The sequence below is a fragment of the Danio rerio genome, chromosome 8 (genome assembly GCF_052040795.2).
Source record: "Danio rerio strain M-AB ecotype USA chromosome 8, GRCz13ab, whole genome shotgun sequence".
Taxonomy (NCBI): Eukaryota; Metazoa; Chordata; class Actinopteri; order Cypriniformes; family Danionidae; genus Danio; species Danio rerio.
Genome location: NC_141028.1, coordinates 49,574,351 through 49,598,429, shown reverse-complemented (window position 1 = coordinate 49,598,429; position 24,079 = coordinate 49,574,351). Strand labels below are relative to the sequence as shown.

Below are 24,079 nucleotides of genomic sequence, written 5' to 3'. Positions count from 1 at the left end.
CGAATAGAATCAAGGCAAAGGCAGATTCTGCACTGAACTACACTGCTGTAAATGTGATTATGTTTGTATTAATTTATAAGTTATAATTAAAAAGTTATACTGCATTGGTTTTATGATTCAAATCATGTGTTTTATATAATTTTAAATATTGTGAAATATTCATTCATTCATTTTCTTGTCGGCTTAGTCCCTTTATTAATCAACTTATCCAGCAAGTTTTTACGCAAGTTTGCCCTTCCAGCCACAACCCATCTCTGGGAAACATTCACACACACACTCATACACTACGGACAATTTAGCCTACCCAATTCACCTGTACCACATGTCTTTAGACTGTGGGGGAAACCGGAGTACCCGGAGGCAGGCACGTGCACACATAGGGCTCAACCTGTGCAGTGCACATGCCCTTTTTAGTCTTGGATAGAAAGTGCCCTTCCAAAATGATCAAAAGTGCCCCCGCGACGCGACACACCCTCTGTCCCACCCACGACAACACTGATCTTGAGTACGGGCGCTCAACCCCCCCTCCCCCGCTTTACATTGCGCGCGCGACAACACAGCTGATCAGAACGCGCACGACAACAACCCCCCCTCCGGCACATGCCCTTTGAACGGTCTCTGCACGGGCCTGCCCGGAGGAAACCCACGCGAACGTAGGGAGTACATGCAAACTCCACACAGGAAAGCCAACTGAGCCGAGGATCGAACCAGCGACCCAGCGACCTTCTTGCTGTGAGGCGAACGTGCTACCCACTGCACCACTGTGTCGCTCTTTTGTGAATTAAATTAGGAAATTACCCAAGGCAACTTTAATGTAACATAGTTTGGTGTATTTACCTTCGTCCCATGACTCTCGATGATGTTTGGTTCTTGGCTCTTCAAACAAAAAAGTTTGGGTGCCCCGGATTGAAATAAATAACATTTATGTTGTATTATTTATGTTGTGCCATTTTAACAACAGAAAATGAAAGAAAAATAATAACATATTTTAAGATTTAGTAACTTTTTTTTAAAATGTCCCCAACATTATGATAAATTTGCCATTTCCTATTTTCATGTTTTCATGAAGGCTGTACACATTTATGGTACAACAGTTGTTTTAATTTTGCCCCCTTAAGCTATAAAATCATTATAAAAAACACACACTCAAAAAACTACAAACACATCACACTGAATACTATCTTGCTAAAGAAATGTTATACACCTACAGTATGCATGTACATTTGGCATTGAGAAATAAAACCTTTACCTTAGTCAAAAATAAGTAATTCCAACTGAATAAACATTGATAAAACACTGCACTTATGAGGGAAAACCTAGACATTCACTAATCTCCATGATATCTGGTTTTTGGCCTTTCAAGTGAAAAAGTTTGGGCACCCCTGCTTTTTATTTTTGTTGACCTCCTGTGAGCAAAAGAAAATGAAAACAAAAACATATCTTGAGGTTTGGTGACTTTTTCTAAAATGTCCCCAACATTACCACACACATGTTCAATAATGATCTGCTGCTTTAACGTTTATGAATACTATCTTGCTAAAAAAAAAACTTACCTACAGCATGTATGTACATTTGGCATTGGAAACTAAAAACATTTACTTTAATCAAAAATGAATAATGCCAACTAAATAAAAATTGGTAAAATTTTGCACACTGATGAGGGAAATCCTAGACATTTACAGGGTTTGTGATGAATTGCAATAATTTTTGGTTTTTGGCCCTTAAAGCAAAAAAGTTTGAACAGTGCATTTTTGTCGACCTCCTGTGACCATTTTAACAACACAATTATTTTATTTATTTGTTTATTTTTGTTTTATTTTAATTTGGTGACTTTTTCTAAATTTCCTCAACATTATAAAAAAATGAGCCATTTCTTATGTTTATGTTTTCATGAAGGCTTTACATATTTAGGGTACAACAGTTGTCTTATTTTGACCCACCAGCTATCACATACACAAAAAACTACAGACACATCACATCTCAATACACACACCTCAAACACACAAGTACAATAATGATCTGCTGCTTTAACTGTAATTAATACTACATGTAGCTTGCTAAAAAAAATTGCAGTTTGCATGTGCATTTGGCATTAAAAACCTTTACTTTAGTCAAAAAAGAGTGTTGCCAACTGAATAAACATTGATAAAACACTGCACACTGATGAGGGAAAACCTAGACATTCACTGGGTTTGTAATGAATCTGAATGATATTTGGTTTTTGGCCCCTCAAGCAAAAAATGTTTGGGTAATTTTGACCCACCAGCTATAAAATCATTTTAAATCACACACAGAAAAATAAAAACACATCACACTTACATACACATACCTCAAACACACATGTACGTTTATGAATACTATCTAACTAAAAAGAAAAATACATCTACAGTAAGCATGTACATTTTGGCATTGGAAATTAAAAACCTTTACTTTAGTCAAATATGAGTGTTGCCAAATGTTTAAACATTGATAAAATGCTGCACACTGAAGAGGGAAAACCTTGACATTCACAGGGTTTGTGATGAAGAAGAGGTTGTTTCTTTGTGCAAGATGGATTTGTGAATTGAAATTAAATTTTGCAGCTTTATTTTAGAGGTTTAGTGAAGGCAGGTCATTTTTGTCCCATAGGACAAAAGAAATATACAGAATGCTTAGACCGCGCAAGTGTTAAGTATAGCTGTCATGCAGATTTAATACAGATTTAGTCAATTGTATCAATGGCAGATGATGCTGTTTTGTGCAATTTGTTGAAATGGTTGCAATAAATTGTGGCATACCACAAGAATGTAGTTATATTTTGAACCTCAAGTAGAAACCACATAGATTAATTACACATGGATTACATGTGATTGTAGCAGATTTTATAGACTCACATTCATCTTTCTGTGTATTTTACAGAGAACCACAGAGACACCAAGACCTGCCTCCACAAAGTTAGCAGTGGAAGGTCAGAAACTTCAAGACCCCATGCGATTGCAATCACTAAACCTCCTTCAGTCTCTTCAGACGTTTAGTCTACCAAACAAGACTATACCTCAAGAAACAGCCAACAATCTTACACAGGTAAATGCAGGAATGAAGGCAAGGCATATATTCTCCAGCTTGAAAAAAAGGATAAAAGCTGAAATTGTGTCGTTATTATCCCCCGTTCAGTTGTTTTAAACCTATTTGACTTTGTTTCTTCTGTTGAACACAAAAGATGTTATTTTGAAGAAAGCCACAGCGTTTGTGTTTCCTACTATGAAAAAAAACAATGATTGCGGGACTCGGCTTCCTTCAAAATATCTGCTTTTTTCTTTAAGAGAATAAAGAAACTCTTAAACGTTTTGGAATTACATGATGGTGAATAAAACATGAGTACATTTTTATTTTTTGGGTGAACTATGCATTATACAAGTCACTCATTAATTAAGTAAAGCATGTTGCTGTACAAACGGTCAGATGTTCTTGCTTATATTGAAGTTCAAGATGTTCTTGGGACCTTCCTAGTTAAAAGGGTATTTTTAAATTCACCTTTTACTATAATTATCATGATGATATCTTAATTTGTCTCTAAAATATTGTCTCCCTGGTGTTCAAAAGTTTAGGATCAGTCATTATTTTTTTAGTACTTTTTAAACAAAGAAATAGTTACATTTATCAAAAGTAGAGACATTTATAATATTAAATAAAAAAAGTATTTTTTTTAAATATCATATTGTTTTATAAGAATATTTTCTGAAGGATTTTGTGACAGAAGACTATAATGATCCTGAAAATGTAGTTTTATATTTAAAAAAGAAACACGCACAGTTAACCATGCTTTCTTTTGCTTTTTTGTAGTCTCTACTGAAGAGCGTGGATGAGGTCATAACTGCCAGCGACTGGAGAGAAAACGAAGAGGTTTGTTTAAATGATTGATTGGACTGATGATTGAATAGATTTTATAAGTGCATCTATGATGTGATTTTTTGCTATAACACAACTTTATAGATCAGAAGTAAAGAAAAGTACAAATTGTATATATGTTATCAGCAAAGTGTTGAGTTCGGCATTCTGTAGAATGTCTAGGAAATGTATAGAATGTGTAGTATGAAATGATTGCTAAAGTGTTCAGCATATATAAGTACACCCCTAACAAATCTTTCTTTTAAAATTCATATTTTTAATAGGAAGATATACAATGTTATACTTGTGCATATACATTAGATTAGTCAATACTGACGCCAAATCTGGAGCTTATCTAACAAAATAACTTACCGATCCAAAACTAGTACATCCAAATGTATATGTTATAAAAAAAAAATATTAAACACAAATGTTAAAAATAGGAAACATCAAAAGAAGCAAAAATTTGATTTTTTTATTTCGTTTTTTTTTTTACTGTTGTAGGCTGTAAATTTTTATTTTTTGCAATATTTTGTTTGAATTTATTTGTCAATCTTTCAATTTCTAAATATGTTTTGTGACTAAAATGTTATTTTAATAAATATATTGGTTTAATTAATCTGTTTTGTTTAAATGCACCAAAATACATTGCCTATATTAACTGAGAAATGGAGAAAAATATTCATTTTCAAAACGGGCTGTTCTTAATTATGCTGAGCACTGTACTTTATACATTACCTAGACATTTTATAAAATGCAGAGTTGCTGTGCTGCAAACTATGGAACTGGCCTACCCCCACCATTTTTCTCGCCACTGATGTTAGTTGTGGCACTTGGGTCGTTGTTTAATGATGCCGATTGAAGCACGTGAGTGTTCAGACAGCATGTTGCCAGTAGATTCTACCACATCACAGACAATATTGTAGCAAATACGTCCATCTCAGTTCTGCTGTCGATCAGGCATTCGATACATTTCCTAAGGCACACATTAACTAACTTTGCTGCATCCTTCCATATTCACTAAGTGTCTAAAGATCTACCATATGTAAAGTGTTTGAAGTGCCTCCCCTCATTGCAGCATGTTGATCTACACTGACGTAAAAGCTGTATTAGTTCCAAAATGACTGTTCAGACTGAGGTCACAGAGCAAAATATCAGACCTGTATAACTTCTGGACGGGGATCAAATCAAAATTAAGATAAGATTCAGTGATCTTCACACTGTTTTGAAAAAACAGCCATGAGAATGCTTGTCTCCAGTCTTAAATGTTTAGTTTAAGTGGAATTTATGTAATCATTCACTTGGTGTCATGCCATTCCAAATGCATGAGAAATTAGTTTCACAATTATTTTTTTATTATTTTTTGTCAAGTGGCAGATTTGTGTTTGTCCAAGACCAGTGTGGTTCATTCTTTTAATTTTTAAGTGGCACATTTATTTTTAAGTGACTCATGACACAACGAGGTTCATTTTTTATTTTTAAGTGGCAAGTTTAAATTTCTGCAAGAACCATGGAGATTTATTCTTTTATTTTAAGTGACACAGTTTATGTGAATAAAATACCTTAATTAAATCGGTCACACTTTACAATAAGGTTTCATTAGTTATCGTATTTACTAACATGAACTATGTATGAACAATACTTGTACAACATTTATTAATGCTTTATTGAAACCCAAATTTATCCTTGCTACCATTAGTTTATGCACCGTGAGTCAACCATGAACCAATATTGAACACCTGTATTGTCATTAACTGACATAACAAAACACTGTAATAAATGTATTGTTCATTGTTTGTTCATTTTAGTAAATGCATCAACTAACATTAACTAATACAACCTTATTGTAAAGTGTTTCCATAAAATCTGTTCATAATGGATTTTCCTACCACTGCTATGCTGATGATACCCAGCTATACCTCTCTTTTCATCCTGATGATCCCTCGGTTCCAGCTCGCATCTCAGCCTGCCTGTCGGACATTTCACACTGGATGAAAGATCATCATCTTCAGCTTAACCTCGCAAAAACGGAAATGCTTGTAGTTTCTGCCAACCCGACTCTACACCATAACTTTTCAATCCCGATGGATGGGCAAACATTACTGCATCCAAAATGGTGAAAAGTCTTGGAGTAACGATTGATGACCAACTTAACTTCTCTGACCACATTTCTAGAACTGCTCGATTGTGCAGATTCGCACTCTATAACATCAGAAAGATCCGACCCTTCTTATCTGAACATGCAGCTTAACTCCTTGTTCAAGCTCTTGTTCTCTCCAGACTGGATTACTGCAACTCTCTACTAGCGGGGCTTCCAGCTAACTCTATCAAGCCTCTTCAGCTGCTCCAGAATGCAGCAGCACGAGTGGTCTTTAATGAACCTAAAAGAGCACATGTCACTCCACTGCTCATCCGTTTGCACTGGCTGCCAGTTGCTGCTCGCATCAAATTCAAAGCTCTGATGTTTGCCTACAAAGCGACTTATGGCTTTGCTCCTTCTTATCTGCTCTCACTTCTGCAGAACTATGTGCCCTCCAGAAACTTGCGTTCTGTGAATGAACGTCGCCTCGTGGTTCCATCCCAAAGAGGGAAGAAATCACTTTCCCGAACGCTCGCATTCAATCTGCCCAGTTGGTGGAATGAACTACCTAACTGCATCAGAACGGCAGAGTCACTCGCTGTTTTCAAGAAACGACTAAAAACTCAACTATTTAGTCTCCACTTCACTTCCTAATCTGCAATTGCCTCTCTGGATATACCACTAACTGTACTCAAGAAAAAAAAATTACTAATGCTTTCCATTTTAGACTTTACAGACCTGAAACTTTACTATAGCACTTATTCATTGCTCTTATAGTTGTGTTAATTGCTTCCTTTCCTCATTTGTAAGTCACTTTGGATAAACGCGTCTGCTAAATGACTAAATGTAAATGTAAATGTAAAGTAATTAACTCATACTTATTCATATTTATTCATAAATGTAATATTTTTGTGATCCTTTAAGGAATCTTTTGAAGTGTCTGATTTTTGGATTAATCAACTTTCAGTGAAGGCACAGAAATCACTCAAAATCTATTAAAAACTTCTAAATTTATAGATGTTTTTTCGATGTTTTGAAATGGCATGATGACAAATCTTTCATTTTTCTGTGAACTCTAACCATTCAATGTTGCAGGTAGCTGAAATGTTAGATTTATATGTATAAGGAAAAAGTACTAAATAAATAGAAGAAGAATTCTGCAGGTTTTTATTTGTGCATTCTTCTTAATACAGTTTGCTCTTGTGTTTTGTGTGGGTGAGCAGTGGAGTCCTGTTGTCAGTGGGCTGGTGGAGACCGTGGATAAGGTGATGGTGCACATGGCCTCCAAACTTCGGTCCGATCCAGACTTCGAGTCTCCTCTGACCATAGGGGGCAGGAGCTCAGTGGCAGGTCAGTGCACACTCCAACATATTTCTTCAAACTCAGAACATCTATTCTTAGAAATTGAAACTGCCCCCCCTCTTCTCTATATATGCTTGGATTTGAGCAAGTGGAGCATGTCCAAATATGCTCATAGGGAGGCTCATACCTAATACCAATGAAGCACAGAGTGTAAGCATCGCAGTGTACAATTAGTAAATTATTTAAGGATTGACACAGAAAGCATGACTAAGAACAGAAAAACAGAGGTTGTTTTTTGTTGGGATTCTTAAATGGCTTTTTAATATATTTGCAGGAGTGCTTAAATGTTTCATTTAAAAGAATTTTAAGTTATTATAAGTTATATTATATTAATTACTAGCCACAATTTTGTTGATGGGGAAATATATTTTATACAAATAATATTGGATTTTGGCATGCTTAAATTAATTGACTTAGATTTTGTGTTATGTCCACATGCCTCCACATTCATTTTACTTTGTCTGTGTTGTGTATGAGCTTGCACAATGAGCATGACAAAATGAGTTTCAAAGTGTCGCAGCCCAAGCAGTTTTTATTTCACTTGACTTTTCGTGGCTCAACTCTAAGGATTTACCAAGTATTCTCTAGCCACAGCACGAATAAAAAATAATTCTTAGCCCAAAATATCTGTAAGCAAAAGAAAGCAGGTACAAACATACTGTGTACGATAATGAAAGGAAAAAATTAACGTGAAAGCAATCTGCTGCTTACAAAAAGACCTTTAAAAAATCTGGAGCTGTTGAAAGCAGCAGGATGGGTGCGCAAGCGTCGCTTTTTGTCCAGTTTATTTAAAAAGGACCATTCAAACCAGTTACATTTTCAGGCATGGATGCTACTTGAAAGGAACTGTTTCTTTTGGAACTTTTAAACATTCGCGCACATCACATCACATCATCTGAAATCAGCCTTGACACCGAAACCCTCATCAGTATTGATCATCCTTTCATTCGTCATTTACCTGCTTTCTTTTGTTCACACGAACACAGTTGTTATTGTCATCTCTCACGCTGCCCCCTCATTGGGCAATTCTTTTTGTTGAACTCTTAAAAATTATCTTCAACCAGCCAAAGTGACTACTGGGAGTGAACTTCTAGTACTGGGAGCACTAACTGCATTTGCTCAGTAATGTCATTTTAAATGCAAAGATGACATTGTTTGTAATAAAAACTCGACAGAAACAAATACATCACATTTTGTCATCATAAATCTCTCATAAACATTATTGTTCTGACGCATTTTATTTGTGTCATGAATATTTTTTCTGATCATGTTTTCAGTGGAACAAATTGTATTTGTAGCTAAAATGTCCCATTAAAAGTGTAAATACTCAGTCAAATATTTTACCAGCATTATTAATATTTAATAATATTTGATTCTGGGTGCGTTCGCGTGGGTTACCTCCGGGTCCTCCGGTTTCATTCGAAGTCCAAAGACATTCGGCACAGGTGAATTGGGTAAGCTAAATTGTCCGTAGTGTATGAATGTGTGTGTGTGTGTGTGTGTGTGTGTGTGTGTGTGTGTGTGTGTGTGTGTGTGTGTGTGTGTGTGTGTGTGTGTGTGTGTGTGTGAATGCTTCCCAGAGATGGGTTGCGGCTGGAAGGGCATCCGCTGCGTAAAAATGTGCTGTATATATATATATATATACATATAAAAGTCATGAAATGAAGAGTTCAGATGCAAAAACCTCTAAGTGTCGTTTGAAATTTCCATCGAAAATTTATATTTTTCTCAGCCTACTTTGTTTATGTTGAGATATTTTACTTTAAAGACCAGAAAAAAAGGCTTATTCTTTGCTTTAAAAGTGATGTTACTTAACATACACTCAAGAGTCGGATTAAAATCATTTTAGAGGACAATTTTAGACAACAATAAAATAAAAAATAACAACTTGTTAAAACTATTAATAAAACTACATTCATTCATTCATTTTCTTTTCGACTTAGTCCCTTTATTAATCCGGGGTCACCACAGCGGTATAAACCCATCTCCGGGAAACATCCACACACCCTCATTCACATTCTTACACTACGGACAATTTAGCCTACCCAATTCACCTGTACCCCATGTCTTTGGACTTGTGGGGGAAACCGGAGCACCCGGAGGAAACCCACGTGAACGCAGGAAGAACATGAAAACTCCACACAGAAACGCCAACTGACACAGCCGAGGTTCGAACCAGTGACTTTCTTGCTGTGAGGCGACAACACTACCTACTGCGCCACTGCGTCGCCCAATAATACTACAGTTGTTAGTTAATACTAAAATAATGCCAACCATTACTTAGACTATTTCACAATTCACGTTTCTATGTTTTTTTTCTCAAGCTAATTGATGTCTTGAGTTCATTTAAGTGTTATCCAAAAATGTCACAGTTCATAAAATACACCTTAGGTTAAGTAATGCCACTCATTTACTCACTTTCCTTCAGTTTCCTCTTTCTTCATTAGGGGTTGCCGAAACAGAATAAAACGCAGTTAAGAAAGGCCACAATCAGAAGTCATGATAAATGTTTTAAAATAGATGCAAAGCAGTTGAAAGATGTTTAATTACAAAAGTGCCTCTAATTAAAGACTCACACTAATGTGCATGTCTATCTCTTCTTCCCAAAAACAACCATCTCTTCATGTGCATATTTGTCATGATAAGTGAAGTCTGAATTGAGTCCTCTGAGATTACATAAATCATAGCCAACTCTGATCCTCCCTGTGCTCTGATAAGACTGTGTGTGAGAACCAGAGGTCACTCGAGGAAGCCTTTCAGGTTGCCTGAGCTGTTATTTATCTTCACTGGTACAGCCAGTGACTTGAGAATAAATAAACACAGATTCACAGATTAAAAGTCTAAAGAAAGATTCGCACAAGTGAAAATAAGAGACTTTATTTCATTCAAGCTGCACCATGCAATAGTGTTCTCAATATACCAAAGTTTAACAATGTTTGCTATACCAATACTGTAAAAGATTCACAATTCTCATGAACAGTTTTGACATTATAGAAGATATCAAAATTTACAATGTTCTTGAGCATTTTATTATTCTTTAGCTGAACAATTAATCCATACAAGTTAATTCACTGAAAAAAGTGTTTGTTTTGGCAGTCTATAAAGTTCATTTGCTTCAATCTTTGATAGGGCGGTAATTCTCTGTTGACGTCAGTTTGACGGTTTAGCCACAATATTCTCAACCATGCAACTATTAAGGTTATTGCACACTGAATCCAAAATTATTTTCTGTAATTTATTGCACGTTTAAAAAGAAACTTTTGTTCGTCATAAAAAAATTCAAACCGGGTTTGATTTTTTCCATTTTTTGCATTTGAAAAATCTCTTTGAGAGGTGTTTTGACAGTTTAGACCCATTGTACAAGCGAAAGGCACAATACAAAATGCAGTGACTTGACAAACACAGTGTGTAAAATAAGAATGACAGAATTTATCAAACTCAAGTTAATGAACTGATTCTTTCTCTGTTAGACCCGTCATGATACTGAATTTCAGTACTGAAATAAAAAAAACGGCAATTTGCCCACTAACATTTAAGTCCTGTTGAATGCTACAGCGCTGATTTGCTAGTATTCACCAGTGCTCAACAGAAATGACTGTAATTGGCCGTGAAGGTCATCAGTTCATCGCACTTAACCGATGTTTACCAATCGTAAACACAGACAAGCAATCGATGGAACTTCGCAGCTTTAAACACCCCAGTGTCCGTGTATCTGTGTTTGTACTCTGTGAAGAGCAGTGAACTGATGGCCTTCACGGCCAAATACACTCATTTTTGTTGAGCACTGGTGAAAACTTTGGCAAATAAGCTGTGTTTAAGAACTCACTCGACGCTTAAATGCTAGCGGGAAATGGACTTTTTAAAACTTCAGGACTGGGAAAACACTGTTTCAGACAAGACGAGGGTGTGCTAGAGAGGACTCCATCATTTATTGCTCCCCGGGTTACATAGGTTGAAGCAGGGAAGCCCCCATGCACGATATTTACCTGGTGCCATGAACTGAAGCCTAGGAGGATACTCTTTAAGAGATTATGGTTTTGTTTGATGCCTAATCTGCTTTTAATTGTGTAAATTAAACTTAACTGAATGATATTAAAGTGATGTTTACATCATATCTGCATTTTGAAATCGTGGCAACAGCTGGAGGTTTGTAGTCCACAGCATGTTGCTGCAATGTTTACAATTTCTTCCCACAGCAGCCTTACTTTCGTGTTTTAAAATGGTGGCTGCATGAAATAATCGTAAAATATTACGCAGCACCTGAAAATAGTACCCAGTTAGGTAACTACTGTAGGTAACCTGCTGCAATCAATATTAGATTAAAACAATGGAATGAAGCTTACACGATTTTCTTTTTCAGTCAAGTTGAATTGTTTAAGTTGACCTGAAATTATTTAAGACATGTAAACAATCTGTCATCAAAATAAGTAGCAAATTACAAACAACTGCAGAAAGCTTGTGTGTATAGTTGCTTGTCACAGAGCATGTTTTGAAAAACATAGATGTGACTTAAACATATGAGATTTTGAAATCAGATGCCTTTAAGATGGAGAAATGTACAGTTTCTGTTCACAGTCACTACTCCATCTAAGTGCTGATTCCTTTGATGTTCTAGGAAATGCTGTAGTGACAAAGTCTTTTTCCCTCCAGATTACTCTCTGATGAAGATCCCACAGAACCACAATCTGGCCAACTACCGGTTTCCCACACAAGGGAAGAGTTACATCTCAGTACCAGGGGAAGCTCTGACAATGCAGTGTGAGTATAACAGTAATAATACAATAATTAAGGCAACATACCAACAAAATGAACAAATTTAAAAAAAGAAGCAAAAATCTGCCTGCACTGAAATTGAACTAAATCTATAGTTGTTTTTGTGATTCAAGTAAAAACTAAAATAAATGTCAGCTCATTGCATTCAACTCTCCACATATTGCATTTGATTTCTGTTTAAACATTTCTGTTGTGTTTATGTATGCAACAGTACAGGAAGCATATCGATTTCTTTGTAAGAAATTGTATTTTTTTTAAATAATTGATAAACTTTTGCCGACAGACATTTGTAAAATCCATTCAATATATATTTAAAATAAACAAATACAATTGCAGAATTCATGCAGAAAATCTACATTACAATTATTATGATTGTAAAGTATATGCAGTACACAACAGTCATGAAGCATTTCAATATTTTGTAATAAACCACCACGTAATTAAAAATATAGTCTTAATATTATATGTTAGAACCTTAATTACTATATTAAAAAATTAAATCTGAGAAATATATTAGAATGGATACTATCCATCAAGGTTTTAGGTAGCTAAAATATAGGAAATATATATGAATATATACGTTTATTCAGCTGATTTGAATGTTATCACTAGATTAAATGGAGTTATCAGTGGTTATCAGCTGATAGATATGGGCAAGTAGGGGCCTTCTGTGCCTACTGGTAGGTTTAAAAGGCTGTTATCATCTATCCACATGGTTAATCAGCTATACTAATAGAAAAGACTCCAGATCTTGATCTGTTTTTACAATACTGTGGCGGTTGGGTTCAGGGTTGGGGTAGGAGTAGATGTTAATAAAAAAACAATTAATGGGAAATTGATTAAAAAATATAAATATGTCATGTTAACTTCCAGCCGCAGCCGTATATGATCTATAGCTGATTAGCAATGTAGATGGATGATAATAGCCTTCTGAGCTTTCTGAGCCTACCAGTAGGCGGAGAAGACCCCTACTGGCCCATATCTATCAGCTGATAACCACTGAAAACAACCATTCAATCGAGTGATAACACTCGAATCAGCTGAATAAACATATATATTCATATATATTTTCTATATTTTAGCTACTTAAAACATTGATGGATAGTATCCAGTCTAATGTATTTCTCAGATTTTATTTTTTATATAGTAATTAGGGTTCTAACATTTAATATTAAGACTATATTTTTATTTACGTAGTATATTTTATCTTGTAAAGAAACCCACATTACTTCATAAAAGTAAATAATGAATACCATCGGACACAAGCCATTAGCTTCTTACAAAATTCTGAAACAAATAATTTAGAGCTGTGTTACAAAACAAACATACAGTTGAAATCAGAATTATTAGCCCCCCTTAAATTTTTTATTTTTAATAATATTTCCCAAATGATGTTTAAGAGAGTATAGACATTTTCACATTATGTCTGATAATATTTTTCTTCTGGAGAAAGTCTTATTTGTTTTATTTTGGCTAGAATAAAAGCAGTTTTAAATTTTTTAAACATCATTTTAAGGTCAATATTATTAGCCCCTTTAAGCTATATTTTTTTCAACAGTCTACGGAACAAACCATCGTTCTACAAGAACTTGCCTAATTACCCTAACCTGCCTAGTTAACCTAATTAACCTAGTTAAGCCTTTAAATGTCACTTTAAGCTGTATAGAAGTGTCTTAAAATATCTAGTAAAATAGTATACTGTCATCATGGCAAAGATAAAGTAAATCAGTTATTAGAAATAAGTAATTAAAACTATTATGTTTAGAAATGTATTAAAAATACTCTATGTTAAACAAAAGATAAGGAAAAAAAATAAACAGGGGGGCTAATAATTCTGACTTCAACTGTACATGAAAGTGTAGTTTATATTCAATAAACATCAGGCCACATATAATTTTATTACAATTCTGGGTTCCCAACAAAGCACTGGGGCACTCGCACTCGATTACTCGCTCTTTTGAATTTTCCTCTTGATTATCTTAAACATGTTTTTAAAGACAATTTCACATGTTTGCGGCAAATTCGTCACCCGTTCCTCATCATCCGTGCCACCCATTTCATGTAATCTACTTGCACGACTACTTAAATATATATTTGGAGTGAATCATGTACTCTTGCAATGGGCTGAATTTCGCCCACGGAGTGACACGTGTGGCTTAAAGTATACTTCAGCCTTTGTCTTCGTGATGTAATTTTTGCTATCAGTGTTGATGTGTATGAATTAAATAGAATGAGATCTCTCACTTGTACTGTGCATGTGTTGAGTTAGTCCAAATGTGCTCATCAGAGGTTGAGTACACTTTGAAAGCTGTGTGGATGCAGCTGGAAGTGAGATAGAGTGAACATAAGAAAAGAAGTAAACTCGGACTTTAACTGCAGTATGACGTGATGTAATTTCTGACCTTTTGTCTCAAACACAAACAAGCCCTAAGATCTGTTGTGGATTCACGTCCTGATCCTGCAGCTTTATGTTATTAAATCTTTATTACAAGAGAGGGTCCACATGATTCAATTGAGTGATTTCACTGCAGCAGAGTGCAGGACGCCCCGTGTCAACTACAGTATGCTATGATCAGCCACTAATGGAATAAATCATGTAACCAATGTCAATGCTTTTCCACTTGCTAATCTGCAGTTTATCCGTAATGTGTCTAATGGAACGGACTGAAACATCAAGGTTTGAATGGCAATGGACTTCTAAACAAACTGCCAATCATGTTTTCTCTTCTTCCTTGAATAGAATGATGTTGTTATGAATCATTCCTACCCAATTCAACCCCCGATTTTTAGTAAATGTGTGCACACACATCACCGAGCTTTCAGCTGAAAGGACACATTGTTTTCAGCAGGATGAAAGACGTGTGTTTGTTGTCTGTTTATTTGTTGTTTATGGCTGAAAAGGACAATGCAATCAACTCTGATGACTTCCTGCTGCTCTCTGATGAAAACTACCAATCTCACGGTTGCCTTCAAGAGAAAGCCTTATATCATTTGGAGCCATTTAGAGCAGAGATTCGTGGGGGGCAAATAAATTAATTAACTTTTTTAAATTAAGCTTTTATTTTAAACTGTAGAGTTAAAATGTTTTAAACATTGTCTCATACTTTTTAACTTTTTGGAATCCATTCAGCCAATCTTCAGTGCTGTTGGGAGCACTTTTAGCTTAGCTTAGCAAAGATCATTGAATCTAATTAGACCCTTAGCATCTTGTAAAAAAAAAGTGTCCAGCAACTCCACTTCCAAACACTCAAAAAAAAAAATGTTCTGCTTGTTCAAACTACACTTTAAAAAATTCAGGCAGTTCAGCAACAATAAAAACATAATCCTTATTTCCTTTCATTTAGTGATGGGTCGTTCATGAACGATTCGTTCATTTTGAACGAATCTTCAATATGACTCGGGAACTACGAGTCCTCTCAGGGAGTGATTCGTTCATCCGCGCGTGCACACATTTGTGCAGGTAGTATTGTTAATTTCAAGTCTTTATCACATTGGCAGAAGCCAATCATACGCGTTTAGAGCCGGAAAAAGAATTGAACTGTCATCTCTCGAGTCCTCGCGTTTGAGTCATTCTGTCATGTGATGAACGAACGATCATGGCTCCTATCGGCTTAGACTGTGCATTGATTAAGATTATATGTGACTGTCAGTATAACGTGAATGAACCACTGACATTTGAAGACATGAAGAGGTGAGCTGAGCAAAGAGACAACAATACCTTCATAGACAAAAGAGCCGGTAAACATTGAATTATTATTTTCTCCTTCTTATAATATTCTATTTATGACTTATTTGTCGTGTGATCAACCTTTTGGGCTAGTAGATGTGTTTGGAAGCAATTCATAACATTTTAATAATATTTTGGCAAATTGAACCAAATGAACGAAATGACTCGAAAAAAGATTCGTTCATCTCGATGAACGAGACTCAGTCAGTAAAATGATCCGAACTTCCCATCACTACTTTCATTTTTTCTTGTTCACTCATCTTTTGAAGACATCAGCTGCACTGACCTGAATTATTTGTCAGTAATACAAAAACATTTAGTTGGGTTAATTAAGATTATTAACTATGAACTACTCTGACAAAACTTTTTAAGTGTTAAGTTGAGTGAACAAAAATATTTAATCCTTATTTCCTTTTATTTTTCTCATGTACTCAACTATTGAAAACATCCGTTGCACTGACCTAAAATGTCTGAAGTTGAGTGAACAAACAAAAACTCTTGGAAATTGGTACTAAGAATGGCAGGACATGGCAGGACGAACAGGGAAAATCACTTCGTAATGCTTCACAGGGAAAACAAAACTCAGCAAAGAGTCTGTGTAAATGAGGTGTCTTTATAGTCCTAGTCATCAGTCCATCATGAGCTTGCAGCTGTGTGTGTAGTCAGGAGGAACCAGAAACGGGTGTGTGTGAGGTGCATGATGGGAAATGTAGTTCATTAAAGTGTTTGTGTGTAGTTCTCGAGCAATCTACACAGGTTTGATCGCTGGTGATTGTGACAGCATTGTGTACACTATCCCGTTAGTTATTTTTACAGGAAACCTCCAAAACAGGAGCATCAATAATGATAGTAACTCTTACCACCACAAAAAAAATAAAAAAATAAAAATTTCCTGAAATACTTTACTGAAGTACAAAAGCTAAATACAGTAGTTGGAAAGTTTGAATTTTAGGCATTTGAATTTCCATTAGAATTTTGTTAGATTTTTGTTAAACCAACAAAAAAGCAAGTAATTTAAAGTTTTTTCAAGTTGGATTTTTTTGCAGTGTATTCATTCATTCATTTTCCTTCAGCTTAGTCCCTTATTTATGAGGTGGCCGCCATAGCGTACTGAACCGGCATGTTTTATGGAGCGGATACCCTTCCAGCCTCAACCTACTACCCGGAAACACCCATACACTCTCATTCACACAACCACTCATACACTACTGATGCACACCAATTTACCTATAACCGCATGTCTTTGGACTGTAGAGATAACCGGAGCACCCAAAAGAAACCCACGTTAGAACATGCAAACTCTCAGAAATGCCACCTGACCCAGCTGGGACTCGAACCAGCAACCTTCTTGCTGTGAGGCGACAGTGCTAACCACTGAGCCACCGTGCCTCCACATCTGTTCAAACTACTTATTTAAAATTAGCTGAATCAACACAATTCTTCCGTTTTATTTGGGTGGTACTTAATTATTTTACCATAAATCCATTTAAATGTGTTGACTTTATTGCTTTGTGTTTGGACAACATGAAGTAACTGTGTGAAACCCTGAATTTCTACAGCATGGCTGCAGCAGTCACAAAGATATTACACAGCGCAAAGTTCCTTGATTATTATGCTAAAATGAGAGTATAGTTCCTAGACATTTCGATCTTAGTGCATGATGTAACCAAAAGAGTCGAGCTTCAAATAGGAAAATGATCAAAACTCTACTTAGATTTATATCTGTAAGATGTTAATGGTTTTATCCAATTCAATGATCTATGCGTAGCTAAGCTAAAAGTGCTCCCGCCAGACCCCAAGTTGCTAATGGTCTAATCCAATTCAATGATTTATGCTAAGCAAGCTAAAAGTGCTCTGGCAGTAATCAACTGAATAGATTTAAAAAAAATTCCCCCGAAAAAAAAAGCCTATTTCTAAAATAAGTGGACTGTTCCTTTTAAAATGTACAAATACAGGATGAGGAGTGAGTTGCAGTTTCCCATGTGGCATCAGTAATTATGAGAGCATTAAATGTTTTGTTTGTTTGACACAGTTTCGGGGTCAGTTCCCCTCAGCTCCTCTGGCCTGAGCCCTCTTCTGTTCATTATAAAGAGTTTAAAAGTTTCTATTAAAGCTCTAATATCAGAAATGGCACATAAACGCTAGCACTGGCATTCATGTGCCACTGAACTGCTTTTCCTGTACAGCGAGGCATATGGTACTCTTCATTAACAGAACCAGGCAGAGCTTTTATACGGCAATTAAAAAGAGTGAGAGAAGGAGCACATTCAACTGCTGCATGTCTCTGCTCGGCCAAGTTTCTTTTAGTCTTAATAAAAACATTTGTATGAGATTTTACTTCTTGGTTTGCAAGGCTTTGGCCCAGAGCTCACTTGTGAGGAGTTAGCAGAGACACATTGATGTTGCTTATTTGGCCATTAACACCTGTAAAGCTGTAATAAGTAGTGCTAATAACCCTCTTCGGCATGATTCGCAGTAACAGAAACACAAACAAGCATCATTGTGGTGTTTTTAATAAGCAGTTCAATTAAAAAGAGACTAAAATATAACTGTTAATTTATTTTTCGCTTTGTTTTGATAGTTATTGTTGACTTCAAAACTATTAAGAATGTTGTTTTTTGTAATAGAAAAAAAATATGTACAATACAAATATTAGAAGTAAAAATAGTACAAATAAATGCTACTTTTGGTAACTCCTTTAAATAGTTAATGAAATATGACAAAAAATTCAACTAATAATAGAAATAGTCAGAAAAAGCTAAAAAAATGTACAAAAAAGCTTGAAGCTTGAATTTAATTAAAAGTTGAAAATACACAATAAATTAAGAAAAATACTTTTAATATGTTTTAAAAACAGCAATTAAAACATTGAGAATATTTTTTTAAATTGTGTGTGTGTGTGTGTGTGTGTGTGTGTGTGTGTGTGTGTGTGTGTGTGTGTGTGTGTGTGTGTGTGTGTGTGTGTGTTTATACACTCACCGATCACTTTATTTTGGTACACCCTTATCCTGTTGGAAGTAGCCATCAAAAGATGGATTCACTGTGGTCATGAAAGGATGGACATGGTCAGCAACAAAACTCAAGTAGGCTGTGGTGTTGACACAATGCTCAAGTGGTACTAATGGACCCAAAGTGTGCCAAGAAAATATCCCCCACACTATTACAGCACCACCACCAGCCTGAACTGTTGAAACAAGGCAGGATGGATCCATGCTTTCATGATGGTGATGCCAAATTCTGACCTTACAATCCGAATGTTGCAGCAGAAATCGAGACTCATCAGACCAGGCAACATTTTTCCAATCTTCTATTGTCCAATTTTTGTGAGCCTGTGCAAATTGTAGACTCGGTTTCCTGTTCTTAGCTGACAGGAGTGGCACCCGGTGTGGTCTTCTGCTGCAGTAGCCCAGTCTGCTGTTGTGCGTTCAGAGATGCTTTTCTGCAGACCTCGGTTGTAGCGAGTGGTCATTTAAGTTATTGTTGCCTTTCTATCAGCTGGATATCTGGCCATTCTCCTCTGACCTCTGGTATCAACAAGACATTTGTACCCACAGAACTGCCACTCACTGGATATTTTCTCTTTTTCGGACCATTCTCCGTAAACTCTTTAAATATAAATAAACTTCATATATCTATGTGTATGTATATATATATATATATATATATATATATATATATATATATATATATATATATATATATATATATATATATATATATATATATATGAGCAATATCACACGGATAGCAGTGTGATATGGCTGTATATCAGCACTGGTGGGAGGCGTGCCTTGGCATGAGGTCGCAGGCCGAGTGCCTTAGCGTCCCACCAGTGCTGATATACAGCCATATCACACTGCTATCCGTGTGATATTGCATTTATACAACAGTTCGACGACACAATCATGTACATAAAATATAATATCAAACACGGAGAGTTTAAAACCATTTTATATTAGGAACTACTTTCCTCCGCCATTCATTCACATCTGCAGCTGACGTCAGAACAGCAGAAGCCATTACTAATTCATCAACATCACTTTAGAGCTAGTGTTTAAATGATTCTCTACAGCGTAATGTCTAGTGATGACAAAACAGCTGATTTTGATCCCATTTTAAGATTATAAGGCTGAAAGTGACATGAAATGCCATGCGTCTGCAGAGATGTCTTCCTACAGTCTATTACAGTCTACAGTATTTCTCTGTTGCTGTCGGTATTGTGACGGGTGCCAGGTGTCCCAGTGTTTAGCCGGAGACTTTAAAGAATTAAAAAAGGATTCTATTGTTTCTATTGGCCTTTATGCATTTTACCCAAATGCTGTCGACAATATACATGCCAGTCAACGACAATGAGTAGGCAAAAGGAAAAGAAAAAGACACTCAAACATCCGTGGCAAAATAAAATGTATGTGGGCAGACTAAAACACAGAGGTGAAGAGGCCTTTGTGTTATGTTACTGGCAAATTATCGCAGATTCAAGAACCAGACAGAAATTTTGTATAAATATATAAATAAATAAATAAATAAATAAATAAATATATATATAAATATATATATATATATGGTAGTACTATGTACTTTAACAGGGGCACCGCTAGGTGGGTAAAATTAGGACAATTTTAAGGACCAATGCCATTTTGGGCCCCCCAGAGATACTATTAGGTGCCAACTAGAACCATCAACCCCAACGTGCCTATAACTTTCCATGATTAAATCATGCAAAACAACCACAGTCATAATGTGTAATATTTCTGCAGTTATTTGTGTAAGTCAATTTTAAAATGTTACTTTCTTGTTTTGTGGTCCAGTTATCAACATTATATGCCAAGGTCAAAAGCATTGTGTTTGCATGTGAATACTGGAGTTGCTTTTGAATGCAATGGGAAATGGCCCTGTGTATTTATCTTTTAATGGCTGAAATATTTTTGCAGTTGAGTGTAACATGTCTCCCCTGCGCACACGTGGTGGTCCCTTCTGGCACTCTTTTCGCGTGTGTGCGAACACACATCTTTCCCATTAGAGCTGCAGTGAGAGGAGCGCATGCAGTGTCTGTGATAATGAGTCGATCCTCTCTGTGCATTTCAGCAGCAGCCCAACACATTCTTCAACACACATACATCTGTGTGATCTGATATTAATACTTGTGCATCTGTTTCGTTCTGCAGCTCAGACCACCATTGTGGGACTTTTCTACCACAAAATGCACAACTACTACAAAAAAATCAGCCCTCTACAAACAAGGTAAAGAAAGTGTATGTGTGTGTGTGTGTGTGTTTGTTTAATAGGTTTTATTAGGACAAAACTGTATAAGGACATGGGTATTGTCTAGTTGAACTCTATTACAGTTTTTTCAACTGCTTACACACAAAATCTTTTCTTGTCAAATGATTTCGATAACCTTTCACTCAAAATGCAAAACTACACAAAATCTCCAAAACCATAAGCTACACACAAAACACTGCACACAATGTCCAAAACACAAAAATCTAACAAGAAATGACTAGCTTTTCTTTTAAAAAAAATGTAATGAAATAATTATAATAAATCTAATAAATAAATAGTTTGGATTCAATTATTGCTATTGTGTTTATTTTGCAAGAGATGTGAGTCATTTTGCAGTTTGTGTCTGCAATCTTGGATTTGTGTGTATAATTTTATGGAGAAAAGAGGCACCTTACAAACTGTAAGGTGGTTTACAAGGACATATTTGTGTTCTCATAATTCAGAACACTTAAAATCATATTTAACTGGGTTTTTAGATATTACAAATTTGCCACAGGTTTTCTGTGAATGGAAAGTTCTCATAATATAAGTGTGTGTGCGTATATGTGTGTGTGCGTGTTTCCTGTACATGCTGTTCTTGTGGGCATGATTTATCACTGTGGTTCTCTCTCATGTGGGCCTCTGGGTCTGATACTCCCAGTCATTAAGACGGCTGATAACACTTGCTTTCCATCTTAACACAGCCATGATCAGCACTGAAGTCGAGTTATTTATTTTAGCACAGCTCTGGAACTCAGCTGACCTCATTTTATGTAACTGAACTGACCAACAAAGCTGAGAGAGCTTGTTAACATTTAAATATTTATGAGAACCCAGATATGTGATATGTAAAGATTTAGTCACAAACGCACAAATGTTATATCCACTGTCAGTTATTTATTAAGATCACAACACGCTGTCTGTGCATTCTTTAGCAGTTTTGCATTGTCTTCGTAAGTGATTCTGTGATTCACTTGTTCAAAATCAGCAAGGCAACAAGAAAGATGTTGAATTCAGAAACACATCCTAACATAGTTCTACAAAGAAAGATTTGCCAAAAATAGTTTAAGTAGTATATGTAGTATGCTAGTTAGTGATCCCATGTGATTTATGAAAATATTTGTTTGACAAAAAAAATAAATATATTTTTTTTAAGACAGTTTGTTCAAAAAGACTATACAGTAATCATTCATTCAGCAAATTTATTTATTTTTTTAAAAAAGGAAACAAGTGATTAATTCAAATTATTTTAAATATTATTTCAAAAACACTAATTCATTCAGCATGGAAGGAAGTGAGCGAGTGAGTCACTAAATGATTCATTATTCATTCATTCATTTTCTTTTTGGCTTAGTCCCTTTATTAATCTGGGGTCGCCACAACGAAATCAACTGTCAACTTACCCATCATATGTTTTACGAAGCAGATGGCCTTCCAGCTGCAACCTATCACTGGGAAACATCCATACACACTCATTCACACACATACACTATGGAAAATTTAGCCTACCAAATTCATCTGTACCGCATGTCTTTGGACTGTGGGGGAGACCAGAGCACCCGGAGAAAACCCTCGTGATCACGGGGAGAACATGTAAACTCCACACAGAAATGCCAACTGACCCAGCTGAGGCTTGAACCAGCGACCTTCCTGCTGTGAGGTGAACGTGCTACCCACTGCATCATCATGCAGCCCATGAATCATTAATCTGATTCTTTTAAAAAACACTAATTCATTCAACAAAGGGGACAAAAAAAGAGTTGCTACATTAATCAATACTGATACATCCAGCAAAGAAACAAATAAATGAATCATTAAATTAATAATTTAAATCCTGTATTTTGAAATATTAATTCTCATTTTGGAAATAAGACAGTGAGTCACTGAAAACTTTCAACCAAGTTATTCAAAAACACTGATTTATGTGGGAGAAAATAACTTAACGAGTCATTGTATAAGTCCGTAAGCAAATTGATTCATTCAAAAACACTGATTTATTTCGGAAGAAAACATTAAAAGAATCATTTAACATTTGTTTAACAAATTTAATTCAATTCAATTCATCTTTATTTGTATAGCGCTTTTACAATGTAAATTGTGTCATAGCACATTCACATAGAATATTATAGTAAATTGAAACAGTGTCTGTCCAGTTTTCAGTGTTTAAGTTCAGTTCAGTTTAGCTCAGTTCAGTGTGGTTTAAAAATCACAAGAGTCCAAACACTAAAGAGCAAATCCATCGACGCGTAGCTCTACAGATCCCGAACTATGCAAGCCAGTGGCGACAGCGGCAAGAAAAAAACTTTACCATTTGGCCAAAGTGAAGAAATAAAAAACCTCGAGAGAAACCAGACTCAGTTGGGCACGACCATTTCTCCTATGGCCAAACGTCTTGTGCAGAGCTGCAGCCTAGGCGCCGGAGGCTGGAGAATGCTGGACCTCAACGAAGACTCGTCAGTCCCTGGAGCGTCACAGGAATCAGTCTCATGCTCTCCACTCCTTTATGACCACCTCTGCAGCTGCTCAGGAGACGGCCTGGTCCAGGATTATGGAAATCTTGGGATCATGTTGTCGCTGGTCTTGGATCAGATCAGTGGCGCTGCATAGTTCAGGTGGAAATAGATAATAAAGAAAATAATTAGCGTAGCTGCTGTTCTTAGTGCATATAAACCATAAGCAAAAATCTGCATGGAGCATATTCATGTATCATACCGCTAAGTGATGCACTGAGTGTATGCTTTGCTAAAAAGATAGGTCTTTAATCTAGTTTTAAACTGTGAGAGTGTTTCAGAGCCTCGGACATTGTCAGGAAGGCTATTCCAGAGTTTAGGAGCCATAAATGAGAAGGCTCGACCTCCTTTACTCGACTTTGCTATTCTAGGTACTACCAGAAGCCCTGAGTTTTGAGATCTTAAAGAGCAGGTTGGATTGTAGAGAGACAGAAGGTTGGTTGGATAAACAGGAGCTAGATTATTTAGAGCTTTATAGGTGAAAAGTAATATTTTAAT

At 35.9% G+C, this 24,079-nt stretch overlaps 1 protein-coding gene across 4 annotated transcripts in view; it reads left to right on the top strand.

Moving 5' to 3' along the window:
* Positions 1–24,079, top strand: part of adgrd1 (adhesion G protein-coupled receptor D1) — a 113,786-nt gene that overhangs the window by 22,364 nt on the left and 67,343 nt on the right. For all 4 annotated transcript variants that reach the window (XR_015498408.1, XM_087265303.1, XM_087265302.1 and 1 more), the window contains 5 exons: positions 2,899–3,063; positions 3,823–3,882; positions 7,171–7,297; positions 11,960–12,067; positions 20,975–21,050. Coding sequence is in view for 3 of the 4 variants with exons in the window: in XM_087265303.1 (XP_087121429.1) it covers positions 2,899–3,063; positions 3,823–3,882; positions 7,171–7,297; positions 11,960–12,067; positions 20,975–21,050 (536 nt within the window). In the remaining variant the exon portion in view is untranslated. The remainder of the gene's footprint in view (positions 1–2,898; positions 3,064–3,822; positions 3,883–7,170; positions 7,298–11,959; positions 12,068–20,974; positions 21,051–24,079) is intronic.